The sequence below is a fragment of the Artemia franciscana genome, chromosome 19 (genome assembly GCF_032884065.1).
Source record: "Artemia franciscana chromosome 19, ASM3288406v1, whole genome shotgun sequence".
Taxonomy (NCBI): Eukaryota; Metazoa; Arthropoda; class Branchiopoda; order Anostraca; family Artemiidae; genus Artemia; species Artemia franciscana.
The window spans coordinates 17,560,298-17,575,015 of record NC_088881.1 but is presented as its reverse complement, the minus strand read 5'-3'; the positions used below and the strand labels follow the sequence as shown (position 1 = coordinate 17,575,015).

Genomic DNA, 14,718 nt, shown 5'->3' with positions numbered 1-14,718 from the left:
TAATTGTCCAGGGTAAATTTTTGCCAGGATTGAGTTGCCCAGAGGAAATTTCTGTGGGGAGGGGGATTTTTCCTTAGATGTGGAGCCAGGTATCCTAGCGTTATTTGAAAAATGATCGGAAATTAAATATAAATAAAGCAAGTTTTTTTCAACTGAAAGTAAGGAACAACATTAAAACTTAAAACTAACAGAAATTATTAGTTATACGAGGGGGTTGACCCCTTCTCGACACCTCGTTCCTTACGCTAAAGTTTAAGTTTTGTCCCAATTCTTAAGAACAACTCTTGAAACATAGGGTTTATTGGAACATTTAGTAACTTTTTTTAAAGTGTCGTAAAACTGTAGCGTGAAGAGCGGGATGTTTAAGAGGGGGGGGGGAGCAACTCCCTTCCTATATGTACTAATTTCTATTTGTTTTAAGTTTTAATGCTGCTCCGTACTTTCAGTTGAAAAAAACTTGTTTTTTTATTTATTTAATGAAGCTTAGAGACAAACGTTTTTCTAAAGGCAACGGAAAAAGTATGTAAATTAAAGTAAAACTATATAAAAATAAAAAAAGTAATTAATCACAAAAAAATACACAAGACAATAACTTACATGCAAAAACTAAGATATCAACTCCCAGCATTCGGTTCTGTTGAGCAATACCGAAGCGTTGGACGGATATTTTTATGGCACTTGGTATTAACCAAGTGACATATAGCAATCGCAAATTCTGTCGGTCCGTCTGTCGGTCTGTCTATCCCGGTTTTGCTAGTTTAGGCACTTCCAGATAAGCTAGGACGATGAAATTTGGCAGGAGTATCAGGGACTAGGCCAGATTAAATTAGAAATAGGCGTTTGCTCCGATTCGACCACCCGGGGGGAGTGGGGGGACGGTTAATTCGGAAACAATAAAAAATGAGGTATAACGGGTGTTCAGATCTCAATGAAATTTGATATTTAGAAGAATATCGTATCTCATAGCTCTTTTTTTTAAATCCTAACCGGATCCGGTGACATTTGTGAGGGGGGGGGGGTTGGAAAGGGAAACCTAAAATCTTGGAAAACGTGAAAATTGAGGTTTCTTAATGATTGGATCTTAATGAAACTTGATATATAGAAAGATCTTATGCCTCAGATGCTCCATTTTCATTTCGAATCAGATCCGGGGACATACGGGGTTGGAGGGGGGAAACAGAAATCTTGGAAACCGGAAATCTTGGAAAAAACTAAGAGTGGAGACATCGGGAAAAACTTGATGGGAAGATTAAGCACAAGTTGTAGATACGTCATTGACATAATTAGATTGGATCCACTCTCTTTGGGGGAGTTGGGGGGGGGGGTTAATTTGGAAAAAAATAGAAAAATTTAGGTGTTTTTAACTTAAGAATGGGTGACCAGACCTTAGTGAAATTTGATATTTAGAAGGAACTCATGTCTCAGAACTCTTATTTTAATCCCAACCAGATCTGGTGACATTGGGGCAGCTGGAGGGGGGAACCAAAAATCTTGGAAAACACTTAGAGGGGAGAGACAAGGATGAAACTTGGTGGGTAGAATAAGCAAATGTCGTAGATACGTGATTGGTATAACTGGACTGGATCCACTCTCTTAGAGGGAGTTAGAGGGGGGGGTCAGTGCTTTGGCGAGTTTGGTGCTTCTGGATGTGCTAGGACGATGAAAATTGGTAAGCTTGTCAGGGACCTGCACAAATTGACTTGATAAAGTTGTTTTCCCCGATTCAACCATCTGGGGGGGAGGTTGAAAGGAGTGGAGAAATTGGAAAAAATGAGGTATTTTTAACGTACGATTGGGTGATCGGATCTTAATGTATTTTTATATTTAGAAGGACCTTGTGTCTCAGAGCTCTTATTTAAAATCTGACCGGGATTAAGCCTCTGATTTCCCTATTAAATCAATCTATTGATTATTTGAATTTTGCTAGAGCTCATGCCATATGAGTTCTTGGCTCTTGGCTCTTCCAACCTCGTCACAAGTGCCATATGAGCTCTTAGCTCTTGTTTAACAATATTGACAGTTTTAAACTTGGTTATCAAACACCAAAATATTTAATGCCCTTTAGATTTGATTGTCCATAAAAAGAAATGCTTTGTCAAAGTAGTTTGTTCAAAGCAAAACATTAAATCTAAAGTTAAGAAAATCAAATAATTTTTTATTTAATTCAGTATTTTTAATCGAAATTTTGAATACCAAGAACCAATATATTGGACACCTTTATACTTCCTAACTGTAAAAAATTAAATATTTTTCAAAGTCACAACTAGATAAATACAATCACTCCTGGAAAAAAATGATAATAAAAAAAATGCATTCGTTCAGGCGGAAATCACAAAAATTCCTATCATTCCATTCATGAGAAATATTTCTGATTATAGTGGCTTCATATATCAGCTCAGGGGTACTCTTGCAATGCAAGCAAAAATTGACGGTAAATTTTTTACCGAAATTACCCCTAATTAAGTTGTTTTTCTTGTGTTTTCTATATTTATACGAACTTTCTTGTGTACTAATAACTGCACTAATTACTAATAAACTAATACATGTTTAGGATCACCATAAAAAGCTGATTTTTTAATTGAATGCTCTTACACTTTTGTTTCTGACAATGCTCGTTAATTTCTTACCATTCATTACTATGAAGAAATTGATTTTATTGTGTTACTCCAACCAAATCATATGGAAAACACGTTTGTGGAAAACTGGAAAAAGGGTTACTCAATCACAAAGCAGAACTTAGATTTTCCTTATTAAGGGTCAAAATCTATTGGCAGACAGCCAAAAATGGGGCAAAACACATTTTGTCCATTGTTTTCTCATATTCTGCTCTTTTCCCCTTGGTTTCCTTATAATTACTTCACAGTCCCAAATTTCCAGGGGAGAGTGGCCCCCCTGCCCCCTCTTGCCGGTGCCCACAAAATTAGTAGTTGAATATCTTAGAGAAATTCATTTTAATCTTTGCAGAGAAGTTTTGCAATAACGAATCTATTCGGTTCTTTTACGCGTTTTAAAGAAATATGCTGGGAATGAAGAAATATTAATGGAACTTAAGTGAATATCAATCTGAGGGAACTAGATTGATATTAGAAAATTTAATTGCACCAAATTCGAGAACTTTCGCAACTCTACTTATTTTTCAATGTTATATAATAAAAGACAAATTACTTAAACTATATATTACTTTCTGTAAAATGCGAATAACAATCGCCCTGCTTTGGGTGCAAGGGAGAAAATTTCCCACTTCTCATATCTAGTAATATAAAATAAAAGAGTCTCCTTGAATTTGTGAAACTATCTTGTATTCTGAGCGTGGTGTAATTCTAAGAAGATTACCCTAGGATTTTTAGACAATTGTTTTATCATTTGTGTTCTTAAGGTTTCATAAAACTAAAGCTGGAATACACACCTCTAAGACAGTATTTACACATTGCTTTTTTCAGTGAAAGCGAAACAGGAAGGATCCTATATATACTGCCTGCCTCCTCTCGGCTCTTTACGCTATTGTTCTTTACTAAGTGTACCTCAGTAGGCGGACAAATTCTATTTATTTCAAGTTTCAGTGCCACAATTTACTTTCATGTGGAACCTTTCTTCGTTTAATTTCTATTCGCTTTTAGTGTAGGCCCCATAGTTCTCTTGTTTGTTTTGGGGACTATCAATCCCTCAACTTCTAGGCTTCAATTTAAGTATAATCTTTCTATAACAATGTATCAAGGCTTTTAATCACCCGTAAAAAGTTCACCCCAACCCTTAATCTATTTTCCGGGGGATTATTTGAAGTGTAAAAAATGGGTCATCGGGTTGTAATTTATCACTTTAACAACAATGTTCTTTCGAGAATCACTGTTCTTTGGGAATTCCCCTTACTATATGCATATAGAACAGTAATTTAGTACTCCTGCCTTTATCTGAAAACCGAGTTTTCAAAAGGACAGTCTGAATGTTTTGTCTTTTTAAGATAATAAAGTTGTTTCTCAAAACGAAGACATTTAAAACGATTTAAAACGTACGATTTTGATCTGTCTTTCCAGGTGTATTTTCCTTACTGAAGTGTGTCATCGCTTCTTCGATTTGACTGCTCCACTACATATCGGTGGATTGCCATCTCTCACCAACATTTATAAGGTAGCAGGCACCGGTTTCGAAGGATGTATTAAGGATGTCTATATTGACCATGACCTTCTTAATTTAAACAGGTGAGTTTAGAATAAAAAAAGTTGCCAATTAGAAAGTCCTTGTTGTTGTCTGACAAAAATTATACTATAAATTAACATAAAAAGAGTAAGATCGTGAAATAAACTACGATGCTAGTATATTTTAATTAAATATTTAATATATAGAGGTGGTTAGGTATTTAATATAATGTGTTCTGGGCGGCCTGCTTTCTATAATTCTTTGTTGTAGTGTTCATAGTTTTGTTACTAAAGTTTCTTATTGTCATCATATATTGGTATATCAAACAGTTCGTGGTAACGAACTGTAGTAAGGAGCGACCCGGCTCAATAGTAACCAAAACTCTAAAAAATGGAATTTTGATACCAATACCTACATCAAAAGAATTGCATTTTAATGCTGATTTTAAATATATAAGTTTCATCAAGTTTAGTCTTACCCATCAAAAGTTACGAGCCTGAGAAAATTTGCGTTATTTTAGAAAATATGGGGAAACGCCCCCTAGAAGTCATAGAATCTTAACGAAAATCACGCCATCAGATTCAGCGTATCAGAGAACCCTACTGTAGAAGTTTCAAGCTCCTATCTACAAAAATGTGGAATTTTGTATTTTTTGCCAGAAGGCAGATCACGGATGCGTGTTTATTTGTTTTTTTGTTTTTTTTTTCCCCAGGGGTGATCGTATCGACCCAGTTGTCCTAGAATGTTGCAAGAGGGCTCATTCTAACGGAAATGAAAAGTTCTAGTGCCCTTTTTAAGTGACAAAAAGAATCGGAGGGCACCTAGGACCCCTCCCACGCTAATTATTTTACCAAAGTCAACGGATCAAAATTCTGATATAGCCATTTTATTCAGCGTAGTCGAAAAACCTTATAACTATGTCTTTGGGGACGACTTACTCCCCCACAGTCCCCATGGGAGGGGCAATTAGTTACAAACTTTGACCAATGCTTACATATAGTAATGGTTATTGGGAAGTGTACAGGCGTTTTCAGGAGTGTTTTTTTGGTTGGGGGAGGGGTTGAGAAGAGGGGGATATGCTGGGGGAACTTTCCATCGATAACTTGTCATGGGGGAAGAAAATCTCCATGAAGGGAGCGCAGGATTTACTAGCATTATTTAAAAACACAATGAAAAAATAAATATGAAAAAGTTCTTTCAGCTGGAAGTAAGGGACAGCATTAAAACTTAAAACAAACAGAAATTATTACCCATTTGAGGGGCTCACCTCCTCCTAATACCTCGCTCTTTACGTTAAAGTATTTTTAGTAATTTCAACTATTTATTCTACGGCTTTTGTGATTCTGGGGTCATTCTTAATGAATTGGGACAAAATTTAAGCTTTAGTGTAAAGAGCGAGGATCTGACAAGGGGGCGAACCCCCTCATATATGTAATAAAAATATGAGAATACAAAAGTTCTTTACGTAAGCTAATTTATAAGTTACGTAAATCTGTTACTAACAAAAATATTCGTAAAAAATTAAAAGTTCTAGTTGCCTTTTTAATTGACCAAAAAATCGGAGGGCAACTAGGCTTCCTCCCCCGCTCTTTTTTTCTCAAAATCATTCGATCAAAATTATGAGAAAGCCATTTAGCAAAAAAAAAAATATGCAAATTTCGTTTTAATTATTCCTCTGCGGAGAGCCAAAATCAAAACATACATTGATTCAAAAACGTTCAGAAATTAAATAAAAAAAAACAAGTTTTTTTAACTGAAAGTAAGGAGCGACATTAAAACTTAAAACGAACAGAAATTACTTCGTATATGAAAGAGGTTGCTTCCTCATCAACGCCCCGCTCTTTACGCTAAAGTTCTTTACTGTTTTAAAAAGAAGAATTGAGAGACAGAGTCAAACTTTAGCGTAAAGAGCGGGGCGTTGATGAGGAAGCAGCCTCTTTCATATACGAAGTAATTTCTTTTCGTTTTAAGTTTTAATGTCGCTCCTTACTTTCAGTTAAAAAAACTATTTTTTTTTATTTAATTTCATTAGGATTAACCTAACTTCACTCCTTGAGTGTATTCTGGATAATGGACAAGTACCGATGTATGAATTAGTAGAAGAGGATTCTAGAAAAGGCAAGAACTGTTCCTCTTATTGAGACTGCAAAAACATGTACTTTACTGAGGGTACACCCAGATACTAATCTAGGGGGTGTTGTTCTCGGGCATAGCACCTGTATAAATTTCAAGATTTTTATGGATTTTCCCTGATATACTAAACATTTCTTAACATTTGCTGTTTTTCTCAATTTAGATCTTTCCCCCATAAAACGTATTGCATGATTGTCCAATACTGGAAAAAACAAAAAATCAACAAAACAACAAAAAACCAGCAAAATGTCTATTGTACAATTAGGGTTGGTCAGTCGTGATTAACGCTTTTTCTGCTGCTCAAAACGCAATGGAGTGCCAATCTGCCCGAGGCCATGTATGTAGCTGTGTATACTCCTCACCATAAATCTGTTCAGAGCTTCATTTTCTGCTCCCTTGCATTAAATTCATACTTCCTTTAAATCGTTTCTTATGACTTCTTCTCACCTTAATCGAGGACGAGGAGATTTTTGGTTTCTACCTGATAGTTCGGTACAAAAAAAAGTATGACTTTCGGAGACCTATTATCCTCCATCCGTACTACATGACCTAAGAATCTTAACTTTTTTAAAGTTATAATCAGAAAGCGAAATTCAGTCTTTCTTACAATTCAATGTTTCATGTGCGGTCATCCAAACGAGTACTTAAGACTATTCATAAACAATTCCTCAGGAAATAAATCTGACATATTTTCTGTAACTTTCCAAAATGTCTATTTTTCACGACAATGAAAAATGTCATTGTCGTCACTTCAATAATCCTAATTATTGTTAAAGGCTTATCTTCGTATTTTTCACGGGTTGGGTACAAAAGATTGGAGCTGTTTTGTGTTGTGACATGTTTTCAGATCTTTGGTCTGCTTTAAACTCCTTCTACCGTCCTATCCCCAGAGAAAAAAAATTGTCTGTGCGATGCCATAGCGGAATCAGGGTGTATCCTTCACGAGACTCGCCAACCAGCACCGTGATTGCAAACAGACCTTAAGGAGTGGTACCACTTTTGGAACTAGTAACCTTTAAATGAGTATTGCACCTTTGTTTTGGGTAGTGGATAGTTCATCCGGGATTTTTTTTGGTGGGCTCTTTTGGGCTCATCTTTTGGTGGGCTTTTTAACCTCCTCCTTGCTATGATGTTTATTATGGGCTGCTTCTCCTGATGTAGTATAATATTTGCGGCCAAGATGTGTCAGTCAAAGAAAATATGTTCTGGATTGATTGAACAGGATGTTGACTTTTGTTTATAAGAATGAATCATCACCAAGCGGTAAAAAACATGTATTCCACCTGGCATTATGCCCTCAGGCTTGCACAAAGCAAACACTCAACTTGAGTTCCCTGGGACTTATTGCTGTAGTCTTGCAAGCCACCCTAAGGGCTCGGGGTAGAATTAAGAAGGAGTTCTTCAACCATGGGTTGCACTGGTATAATGTTTGTAGACAAGGTCCCAGATGGAAATATAGCATTTCTTTTACAAGGCTACTCCAAAGCTGACACATTTAGTATTTGTTTTAGTTGGGATTTTGCATTTGTTTTGCGCTAAGGTTTACGTGGACGAAATTCCCATGGAAGAGTTTCCGTGGGGAGGGGGGAATTTTTCATGGATGAGCCAGACTTACCGCCACTATTTGAAAAACGATCAGAAACTAAATAAAAAAATCATTTCAAAAATGAAAGTAAGGAGCAACATTAAAACTCAAAACGAACAGAAATTATTCTTTAGATGAAGCACCCCCCCCCCTCTCAATGCCTTGCTTTTTACTCTAAAGCTGGACTGTTTGTCCCAATTTTTTGAGAACGGCGCCTGAAACACAAGTTCTGTTTAATTAGAATAGGAAGCTTTTTTAAAAGTGCTAGAAGTTTTAGCGTCAAGAGCAAGGCATTGAGGGGGGGGCCTTTAGATACGGAATAATTTCTGTTTGTTTTGAGTTTTTATGTTGCTCCTTACTTTCAGTTAAAAAAACTTTTTTTTGTTCTTTTATTTAATTTTTAAGGAAAAGGCCAATACCTTGCTGCAGCACGTTTTCTGAAACTACAGTAGGATGCTATAAAATTAGCTCTAATAGTTCTAAGTCGAATAATTACCTTCGAATTTTCGCTCGGCAGTATTCTTGCGTTGTGCATTACAAAATGGAAGAAATCGCTCTTTGCTCTGGCGGACTCTCTTTTTCCCTTTAAGAAGAACTTTAGACTGCTTAAATTGCTCGAATTAACCCTCTCTCGGATGTTCTACGATTCGATAAATGGTCCCTGCGGTACATAGATTAAGAAAAAATGAAATAAATAAACATGCGCCTGTAACCATCCTCTTCAAGAAAATTGACGCAGTTAAACTTTCAAATTGTTATTCGAGTTCAAACGCCGAGTGAAGATTTTTCTCATCGTAAGAAACCCTCCGTCGTAACGTTCTTTATATATATGTAAAGCTGAGGTATTAAAAAAAAAGTTATTTTACAGTGCTGAAATACATGGTTTCTTTTCATTATAGTTTCATCTCGAATAATGGTACGACACCGGGTTGCCCGGACAAAAGAAATTTTTGCAGTTCCAACCCTTGCAAGCATGGAGGAAGATGTAAAGAGGGCTGGAGCACATATGTCTGTGAATGTCCTGATGGCTGGGGGGCAAAAGACTGTAGCGAAGGTATTTTCTTGTAAAAATTCATATTCACTACATAATAAAGTGCATGTTTTTAAATTTATGCAGTTTATTTTATATAATTCAGTTATTTTATTGATTGGCCGTCACTCGTTTCACTAGAAAAACCCTTTTCTAGTGTGAGCCTTATAAAATAATTTCCTGCTTTCGCGTCTGATACACCTAAAAGTTATAATACATATCTAACAACAGTATTGATAAAAATTGATTTTGGCAAGTCTTCTAACTGCCTATTTTATTGTACTCTATTTTACTTTATGATTTGTTGGGATTGTCGTTGTAGCAAGTCTTCTATATATATATATATATATATATATATATATATATATATATATATATATATATATATATATATATATATATATATATATATATATATATATATATATATATATCATCTCTGCTATGTTATACTTACAATTTTATTTTTAGTGATGTTTATACTTAGTGATATGTTTAGTTTTTTGAAGCTTACGTGCCAGACTTTCAATTCTTTCTCCGCTTCCCTTGAGCTTGTATTTGGTCCTTCGGTCTTCTGAGATGGCCGTTGCTTCGTTCGGGCTATTACTTGACAGGCCTCATCTGACATTTCTATTCTCATGTTCAATTACTTGCAAATATTCGCTCTCGCCTCCAGAAGTTATAGATGCGCACACATGTCTATGATTGTACTAAATTCTAATTTAAAGAAATATGTGATATCACTATTGTATTCCTTAACTAATATCGATGAGGAGGCTAAGTTAAAGCAGAATTAAATCCAATATTGCGGTTAGGAACTTTCCCCTCCTGTATATATTAATTTATGTTATTCTTATACAGGATGTCTTCCTAATACGTTGATTCACTGAGGGGAATGTTTTATTCCCTGTCCAGTCCCTTTGGGAAAGAGAAAGTAATATGAGTTTTGTTGGTGCTTTCATGGATTTTTCTTCCTTGGAAAATATTGATTTTGTTGCGATAGTATTAAGTAAATAAGATAAATCATTGTTGTAATGGTTTTAGTTTTCAATTAAATAAAGAAAAACAAGTTTTTTCAACTGAAAGTAAGGAGCAACATTAAAACTTGAAACGAACCTAAGTTATTACGTATATAAAGGGGTTGCCCCCCTCTTCAAAGCCTCGCTCTTTATACTAAAGTTTGAATTTTGTCCCAATTTTGTAAGAATGACTCGTGTAACATAAAGGCCGTTTAATTAGAACACTAAAACACTTTTGAAAATACTGAAAGAACTTTAGCGTAAAAAGCGATGTGTTGAGGAGGTGGCAACTCCTTTATTTACTTAATAATTTCTGTTCGTTTTAAGTTTAAATGTTGCGCCTTACTTTCAATTGGAAAAAATTTTCTGATAATACCAGGAAATCTGGATCCACCTTCACGAAGAAACCCCCTCCCCACGGAGATATCCTCTAGACAATTCAATCCCAGTGAAAATTTAACCGACAATTACTCTCAATCACTCCACACGTAAAACCGAGACGAAAAAGAGAAAGCAAAACATATAGAAAGAATTTGGTATTACAATTCTGGCAAATTCCCGCAGTGTGTAATTTTCCCTGACAAGTTCACTCCCTGGAAACATCCCTCCCCATGGAAAGTTCTCCTGCGGAAAAACCGTCAGCATAGAATTCGTGTCCCCCGCCCCACCCGACAATGTATGCATACATCCCAATAACAAATACTATGCGTAAACTATGGGCAACTTTTATAACTTAGACATTTTCCCTGGGGCTGTGGGGGTCATATTATACATATATATATATATATATATATATATATATATATATATATATATATATATATATATATATATATATATATATATATATATATATATATATATATATATATATATATATATATATATATATATATATATATATATATATATATATACATATATATAATATATATGTATGTTTATGTATATTTATGTATATATATATCAAAAGAATCAGTTTGTTATGCTGATTTTCATTAAGTTTAGTTTTACTCATTAACTGCGTACGAGCCTGAGAACATTTGCCTGATTTCTGAAAAAAGGATGAATTATCCCTAAAATTCATGGAATCTTTGTGAAAATAAAACCATTAGATCCATCTTATCAGAAACCCTACTGTAGAGGTTCCAAGCTCCTATCAGCAAAAATGTGGAATTTTATATTTTTGGTCAGAAGAAATTCCATGGCTGCATTTTTTTTTCAGGGGTAATAGTATCGGCCCAGTGGTCTTAGAATATCGTGAGAGGGCTCGTTCAAACAAAAATTGGAAGTTCTAGTGGCCTTTTAAAGTGACCAAAAAGATTGAATGGCAACTAGGCCCGCCTCTTTCCCCAAAATCGTCCGATCAAAATTTTGAGATAGCCATTTTCTTCATCATGGTTGAAAGGTCCAATAACTGATTCTTTGGACATAACATTATCCTCCCCCCTCCACACCCCCAGGAGAATGGTCTTTAAGTTAAAAAATTTTCCCATTGTTTACGAATAGTATTGGGAAGCATGCATACATTTTAGGGGGGAGGGGGAGGAATTTTTTGCTGGAGACTTTTCCGCGGGGGAATTTTCCACGGGGAAGGAGGTTTCCAGGGGGTAAACCTATCAGGTTTTAACTTATCAAATTATACACTGGGTGAATTTGCAAGAATTCCTTCGCAAAATTCTTTTAATATTTCTTGCTTTCTCTTTTCTGTCTCAATTTTACGGGTTGTTAAGGGTAATTGTCGTGAATAAATTTTCACCGTTATTGAATTGGCTATAAGATACTTCTAGGGGGAGGGTATTTATCGTGGTGATGGGGCCAGAGTTCCTGGGATCATTTAAAAACGGTCAGAAATTAAATAAAAAAACGAGTTTTTTTTTAAATGAAAATAAGAACAACTTTAAAGCTTAAAACGAACTGAGATTATTACGAACAGAAATCATTACGTATATGAAGGCGGTTGCCTCCTCCTCAACACCTCGCTCTTTACGCTAAAGTTTGAATTTTGTCCCATTTTCTTAAGAACGACTCTAAAAACGCAAGAGTCGTTTAGTTAGTTCAATAAGAAGCTTTTTTAAAAGTACTAAAAAACTTCAGCGTAAAGAGTGAGGTGTTGTGAAGAGGCAATCCCTTTCATATACGTAATGATTCCTGTTCGTTATAAGTTTTTATGTTGCTCCTTCCTTTCAGTTGAAAAAACTTGCTTTTTGTATTTAATTTCCTAAAGAACCCGCTACTAAAGCAAGGAGCGATATTCAAAATTAAAAGGAACAGAAATTATTTCGTATATAAAAGGTTGCCCCTTCCTCAGCCATGGAAATCACCTTGGGAAAAAAATAACGCGCATCTGTGATCTTGCTTTTGGTGAAAAATTCCACATTTTTGCAGATGGGAAGCTTGAAACCTCTACAACAGGGTTCTCTTATGTGTTGAATCTGCTGGTGTGATTTTCAATACAATTCCTTATTTTCGGAAGATTTGTCCCCCCCCCTCTTTTTCGAAAATCAGAAATTTTTCTCAGGCTTGTAGCGTTTGAAGGGTAATAATAAACTGAATGAATCTTATATATTTGCAATAACTGTAAAAAGCTCATTCTCTTGATATATCCGTTCTGATGTATCTATTTGACGTATCTATTCTTTAATCCATCTATTCTTTTGATGTTTCTGATGTAGATATGTACCTAAAATTTCGTTTTTTGGAGTTTTGGTTACTATTGGATAAGTGGCTCCTTACTTACAGTACTTTATCACGAACTGTTCGATTAAATGCTCAAAATAGAAAGAAAAAAATCATTAACTTTCAGTTTAGTATTATAATTTGGTAGCAAGTATGCATGTGTTATAGTCCTTTGTTCCAGTGTATGATTGTGTTTGCTAGATTCATTATTCCTATATTCATCCCCTATTTCAATTAGTTCTATTTATAGCGTAAAAATGGGCCACAAAAATGAACAAAACATGGACAAAACAAACGAGGATGACTTTCAGCCTTTGAATAATAGAAATAGCCGATATTCACTCGATAAAAGTTATCTCCGTTTTTTTTTGTATTTTGCTCTACGTTCCGTTCCGTTCTTCGTTCTTTTATAAGCAGAAGTAATAGAAATAGGGATGAATCCAGAAATCGCGAGTCTAGCCCAACAAAACGTAGACTCTGGAACAATGGATTATAACATATAAAAACTTAAGAATGTTCTGTTAACCATTCAAGGTTAAAAAAAAACAAACAAAAAGACTACTGTGTCTTTGGAAAGTATCTTACAATGGAAGATAATATGTTATACAAACCCATCTGCAATAAAATTATCCAAGATACTACTTTAAAAGAATGTGCAGTTGATGAAAACCGCTTGTTTGATACTAATATCCTTTTAATCATTTTTATCTGACATATTTAATCTTTATCGTCATATATATATATTATATATATCCAGAAATATATATATATATTATATATATATATATATATATATATATATATATATATATATATCCTTTCAGCTATTGACCCTGCAAAATCCCTCAAAGGAGAAGGCTTTATAACGTATGTACCCGGTCTTCGACCAGTTCAATTTCCCTACATAACCAGCTTATCCTTTAGAACTCGTGAACCATCCGGATTGCTTGTACGCTTGGATGCTGGGTCTTCTACTTTTACTCTCCAGGTGAGTTTTTAAGTAATAATTAAAATTTTACTTATTCTTAATATTATTATTATGCTTTAACATGAAGGGTGTATATTCGTAAATATGTAACAAACAGGTAAGGTAGAAGCCCAGTAATCTGGATTTCTCAGTTCAGAATTGTTTTGAAGGGATGTCAAAGTGGCTCTTAATTTTGTTAGTTGGATATCTGCGCAGATCCACAAACATGGGTTGAGGCTGAGGCCTCAAAGGGGCATTGCTTCAACATCGAAGGCAGTTAGATGAGTTCCTTAGAATTTAAATTTCTCCGTTCTTTGCCGTTGGTATATATCCATTTTGAACCTTATCATTAGATAGTCCGAAAATGATGGAAGGTTGTTTGTATGCTATTTCTGTACCAATCTTTCAGGAGGTGATGAGATCATTAAATTCAATACTTCTTTTCTTTCTTTTAATATAAATTTTTGACTCAAGCCCCTGTTGCAGCATACGAGGTTTTCTCCAGTCAAATATACCAAAAACTCAAAACCTCTGCCATTTGTATTAGAGCTCCGCCGCCATTTGTGATGCAGATTTCAGTTACATGACAAAATCGGGGAGACTTCCTCTTCTTTACAAAGTTCCACGAGTTCTACTACGTTCTTTGGTGGTAGTTTATATCATCACTTGGCACGTACACCGAGCTGAATACCACACGTCCATGGCCGCTCTTTTTGTCTAAAATTTTTGAATGGTAAATACACATTCCGGGGATGATGCTTATCTCGTTATCTACGGATTTTGGTTCACTTACTCTTCTCCAGGATCTTTCCTCCAATGGTCCAAGGCCTCTGCACCATCGCTAAAAATATGGGCGTAATTGCCAGAAGCCACCCAAGATTATAGGACGCAGCCTGGCAGCGTTGCAGATTGATGTGCCAGTACTCTAGCAGCCACGGCTTGCATATGGGTGGTATTTCAGTTTAGAAAGTATTTGTTCTTCAATTGAGCCTGACCCTGATTTAAGCTCTTTTTGTCTTGGCTAAGAGCTGCAAATTTTGTCAACCGCGTTAGTTTCATCCTCCAAATTGACTGATCTCTGCTACTACTTGCTCAGGGTTCTCTGAATTTACAATTGTTGACAAAGATTTATTGTTGACGTGAGGCTGACGTGAAATCGTCAGGTTTGGTA

The 14,718-nt window shown here is 35.3% G+C and overlaps 1 protein-coding gene across 1 annotated transcript in view; it reads left to right on the top strand.

Moving 5' to 3' along the window:
- LOC136039359 (protocadherin-like wing polarity protein stan) overlaps positions 1-14,718 on the top strand; it is a 173,078-nt gene that overhangs the window by 98,765 nt on the left and 59,595 nt on the right. The window contains exons 14-16 of the mRNA XM_065723020.1: positions 4,032-4,196; positions 8,752-8,906; positions 13,405-13,568. Of these exons, the coding sequence (XP_065579092.1) occupies positions 4,032-4,196; positions 8,752-8,906; positions 13,405-13,568 (484 nt within the window). The remainder of the gene's footprint in view (positions 1-4,031; positions 4,197-8,751; positions 8,907-13,404; positions 13,569-14,718) is intronic.